This window comes from Phaseolus vulgaris, chromosome 3, assembly GCF_000499845.2.
Source record: "Phaseolus vulgaris cultivar G19833 chromosome 3, P. vulgaris v2.0, whole genome shotgun sequence".
NCBI lineage: Eukaryota > Viridiplantae > Streptophyta > Magnoliopsida > Fabales > Fabaceae > Phaseolus > Phaseolus vulgaris.
In genome coordinates, this window is record NC_023757.2 from 14,284,326 (window position 1) to 14,289,235 (window position 4,910).

The 4,910-nt window shown below is 48.2% G+C and overlaps 1 protein-coding gene across 1 annotated transcript; it reads left to right on the forward strand.

Moving 5' to 3' along the window:
• Nucleotides 1–1,949: 1,949 nt before the first annotated feature.
• Nucleotides 1,950–2,495, forward strand: LOC137839169 (uncharacterized). Its single transcript, XM_068648295.1, has one exon. It carries the CDS (start codon nt 1,950–1,952, stop codon nt 2,493–2,495), a length of 546 nt encoding a protein of 181 aa, XP_068504396.1.
• The last annotated feature ends 2,415 nt before the right edge of the window (nt 2,496–4,910 follow it).

Consider the following 4,910-nt stretch of genomic DNA (forward strand, 5'->3'; position numbering starts at 1 on the left):
CCTTTGTAAAAATCAGATTGGAAATTAGTAATAGAGAAACTCTACTCAATTTGAGAGAGAATTTGAGAACTTGTCTTCTCCTTCACCTTGTCTTATCTTGAGTGCAATTGGTTCTCTCAAGTGGCGGCACTAGCTCACTCATCTTGGAGCTTTCACCATCCAAGTGGCGTGAATCACCAAACCAAGTCTTCCATCTCCGTAAGTTCTTCTTTCTTTCATCTTCGTGTTCATATGAAATTCCTAAAACATGTTTAGCTTCCTTTTGTTCGGCAATTCAGTTTATTTTCTGCTTTGCTTCGGTTCTTTGTTTCCTTAGCCGCTTCTATTTGTTTCTTCTTCAATTCTAGTTGATTTGTTCGGTGCATTTCTGTTCTTAAGCTTGTTAATCAGTGCTTTTTCCTTTTAACACATTTTAATCGGTTCAATTGACAATAGATGGATCATCCATGTGAGTTTGGTGTTTGGTGCAAGTTTTGGTGAGTTCTTGAAACATAGAACATTGATCCAATTCTATTAAAAGTGCCTAAGCTATCTCCAACTCAAGTTGATTCCATAGAATGTCAAAGAATCATTCATATCAGATTATGTAAATAGCGGCACAAGGATGCTCCCCAAGGAACCCTAGACAAGGTTAACAACACAAAGGTAAACCCTAGTTTCAACCTATATAAAGGGTGCTAAGAACCCTAGCAAGGTACACAGTTTCTAAGACTGAAACTACTTTATACACTTGGTGATTCTTTGCCTTTATACTGACTTGAGCGTCAGAGTGCAAACGGCCGTCAAGACGCCCTTTGTCTTTGCAGATGAGATTTTCTTTGATCAAGAACGTTCGATTCTCAGGCGAAGATAGGAGGGCCAAGGGTTGTCGTTCGAGTCAACCGGTGAAGCAAGTCAACCGGCAGGAACATTTGGCGCCCACCGTGGGACACGATTAAACAAGGTCCCACTCGCAATCGTGTTAAGAGTTCTTTACCAACGATATGAGGAGTACGAGGCAAGGATCTGCTATGGCTACAGGTGTCGTGCCCCCTAAAGGAGACAACGTCACCATGCAACAACTCATGGAGACCATGCGCGCTCTCCAGGAGGCGATGGCGGTGGCGGCATCTAGGGTTGAAATAGCTGCATCACAGGCGGACAATGAAGAACTGTGCAGGACCAACGAGGAACTGCGCAAAGATTTGCAACAAGCAGGGGAGCGCGCAGTGGATGAACGTGCTCCACTCATTCCACTCAGAGCACGTCGCATGTCATTCTCTCAGGCGATTATGGATACTGCATTGCCAGTCACGTCTTTGGGCTCGAAAGTCACCTTCACAGATGTAGAGGCCCGAGAGGCTCACCTCACGGCGTTCCGACGCTGTGTATTGCAAATTGCTAATGAGCACGTTGGCAAGCGCAGCGTTGGAATGGTTCATCAGCCTCCCTGACGAGCACATCACTACCTTCGATCAGTTCGCGACACTATTTAGGGAACAATACCCTGTTAATAGGGTTCCCACTTGGGTCTCTTATGATGTCTTCGACATTAAACAGTACTAGGGAGAGTCCTTAAAAGAGTTTTTGAATAGGTTTGGAGTACAGGTGGTGACGTTAAAACCCGCACACGAGGCCATGACGGTGCACGCCTTTGTCAAGGGAATGCTACCAGGATCCTTCAGTGAATCCCTGCTTAGGATTTACCCAAAGACGTTCGAGTCACAGAGAAACGTTCCCTCGTCTGTTCGACCTCGAGCAGCAGGTCGACCTCGGCCCATGAGGGTGCACGAGGCGACCACAGAGAAGAAGGGCGTAGGAAAGCAGCAACCCTACGAGAAGCCCCAGACTGGAGTGCGCACACGGAGAGACCCGCCCCCAAAGCACAATTTCCGCGTAGAGCTCAAGGAGCTGATCGTTATTCCTAACATAGCGACGAGATTGAGGATACCCCAAAGACAGACAAGAGGATGGGGCCCAACAAGAACGCTTGGTGTGAATTCCACCAAGCATATGGTCACCCCATACGCAACTGCCTAGCCCTAGCCCAACAATTGGATGAGTTAGTGAAAAGCGGTTTTCTAAAGGACTACCTCCAGGAACCGCAAGAAGATCAGGCGTTGGTGGCCGCGGGAGTAGATCAGGGGCACGAGGTGCCCATTCATGGTGAAATCAACACCATCTCTAGAGGATTTTCGAGAGAAGGATGCACCGCCTCCCAGCGGAAGAAGTACGCACGAGAAGTGATGGCAGTTGAGGTACAGGAGGTAGACAATACCCCCGATGTCGACCTCGTCTTCACCAAGGCCGACCGCTTGGACATCGTCCCACACGACAATGATCCAGTGGTAATTTTGGTAGTAATCGCGGGGAGAAGGGTGCATCGCGTCCTTGTGGACCAGGGAAGTTCGGCCAATGTAATGTTCTGGTCGACCTTCAGCAAGTTGCAGTTGTCTCCAGACCAGCTAAAGACCTTTTATCGGGTGCTTGTACGGTTTCGCTGGAGACCAGGTTGAAGTGCGTGGGAATATAGAGCTGAGGACAACCTTCACGAATGGCACAGCTTCGCGCATTGCCAACATCAGGTATCTCGTTGTTAATGCCCCATCAGCCTAAAATATACTGTTAGGTAGACTTGTCCTGAACAGGATCAGAGCGATCGCCTCTACGAGACATTTGAAGATGAAGCTTCCTTCCCTTGAGGATACGGTGATCACCATCAAGTCTGATCAGAAAGAGGCTAAGAAGTGCTACAAGAATAGCCTCAAGATAAAGATAGGAGTGTTCGTTGTTACCACTCAGCCTCCAAGGGAAGAAGAGGTCACTTGTGCAGACATCGCCCGAGAGAGACGGCCCGAACCTGCCGAAGACGTTCTAGAACGAGAGTTCGGTGGGAAGATGTTTAAGCTTGGCAAGTCCTTAGGCCAAGAGACACAAGATCAGACTGCGAAAGTCATAGCACGACACCTTGATGTTTTTGCATGGTTTGCCTCTTACATGTCTGGCATAGATCCTGACTTCTTAGGTCATCGTCTCACCAGGAACCCCCAAGTCCGACGTGTTTGCCAGAGAAGACGAAAGTTCAACAAAGAAAGGCGTCAGGTCGTCAAAGAAGAAACAGAAAAATTGCTGAAAGCTGGCCACATCAGGGAGATCCAGTACCCTGAATGGTTATCAAATGTGGTGCTAGTAAAGAAGGCCAATGGGAAATGGAGAATGTGTGTGGACTTCACAGACCTCGACAAAGCTTGTTTGAAAGACTCCTACCCATTGCCCAGTATTGACGCCTTGGTGGAAAGTGCGTCAGGTTGTAGGCTGCTCACCTTCCTAGATGCGTTTTCTGGTTACAACCAGATCATGATGCATCCCAGGGACGAATGCAAGACAACGTTCATGGCAGAGATGTCTTGTTACTGTTATAAGGTGGTGCCCTTCAGGCTTAAGAATGCGGGGGCGACGTACCAAAGCCTGATGGATAGAGTGTTAGCGCCCATGCTAGGGCGGAATGTCCAAGCATATGTAGATGATATGGTGGTCACCTCCCAGCAGAGGGAGCAACACGTAGCAGACCTGGAAGAGCTATTCACCACGATAGCGAAATACAGGCTGAAGCTGAACCCAAAGAAGTGTGTGTTCGGGGTAGAAGCAGGCAAGTTCTTGGGGTTCCTACTCACTGAACGTGGGATAGAGACGAATCCTGAGAAATACGCTGCAATAATAACCATGAGGAGCCAAATCTCAGTTAAAGAGATGCAGCAATTGACAGGACGCATGGTCGTTCTGTCCAGATTCGTATCGGCAGGAGGAGATAAGGGTCATCCTTATTTCTAGTGCCTAAAGAGAAACAACAGGTTCCTATGGACTAGAGAATGTGAAAAGGCGTTCTTAAAATTGAAGGAGTACCTGGCCAGTCCACCAGTATTGTGCAAGCCAAAACTGGGTACTCCACTCCGCCTGTACTTTGCAGGTACAGAAAAGGTGATCAGTTCGGTCCTGCTGCAAGAGCAAAACCAAGTGCAAAAGCCGATTTACTTTGTTAGCAAAGTGTTGCAAGGGCCAGAGGTGAGATACCAGGTCATAGATAAAGTGGCTCTGGCAATAGTGTTCTCAGCGCGAAGACTTCGCCACTACTTCCAGAGCTTCACCGTAATAGTAATGACAGACCTTCCAATTCGCAAGGTCTTACAGAAGCCGTATGTAGCAGGAAGGATGGTGCGCTGGGCAGTAGAGCTCTCAGAATTCGATGTGCAGTATGAGCCCAGGGGTTCCATCAAAGGCCAGATTTATGCTGATTTCGTCGTAGAGCTCTCCTCGTCAGCCACGCACCACGAAGGAACAAGTTTTAGATGGGTACTCTTTGTAGATGGTTCCTTCAACCAACAAGGTAGCGGGGCTGGTGTCATCTTGGAAGGGCCAAAGGGGTTGCTAATCGAGCAGGCCCTGCGGTTCGCTTTCAAGGTCAGTAACAACCAAGCAAAGTATGAGGCCCTGATTACTCGAATGCTGCTAGTAAAAGAGATGGGAGTGAAGGGTTTGCTGGCGAAGAGTGACTCCTTTTTAGTCACAAGACAGGTCACGAGAGAATACCAAGATAAAGACCCCCAGATGGCCGCATATCTAGAGTACGTCCAAGTTCTGAAGGAAATGTTTGAGGTGTTCAAGTTAGTCCACGTGCCCAGAGAACAGAATGCCCAAGCATACTCGCTTGCAAAGCTCGCCAGTTTGGGAAAGGGGTGCAGACAGAGGACTGTCATCCAGGAAACCTTGAGGGCACCTCGAACTACCACAAATAATATGGCAGAAGTCCAGCATATCAGCACTTCGGAAGGGGTGGTGAGGAGTCATCGGTCGTTAACGCAGGAAATGCTTAAAATGCCCAAAATAAGCGTGTATCCAGTGTTTGGGGAAAGGTCGTCACAGGTATACCAAGT

What these genes read in the sequence shown, in the direction of transcription:
- LOC137839169 (XM_068648295.1), top strand. Translation starts at nt 1,950, where the DNA reads ATGGGGCCCAACAAGAACGCTTGGTGTGAATTCCACCAAGCATATGGT.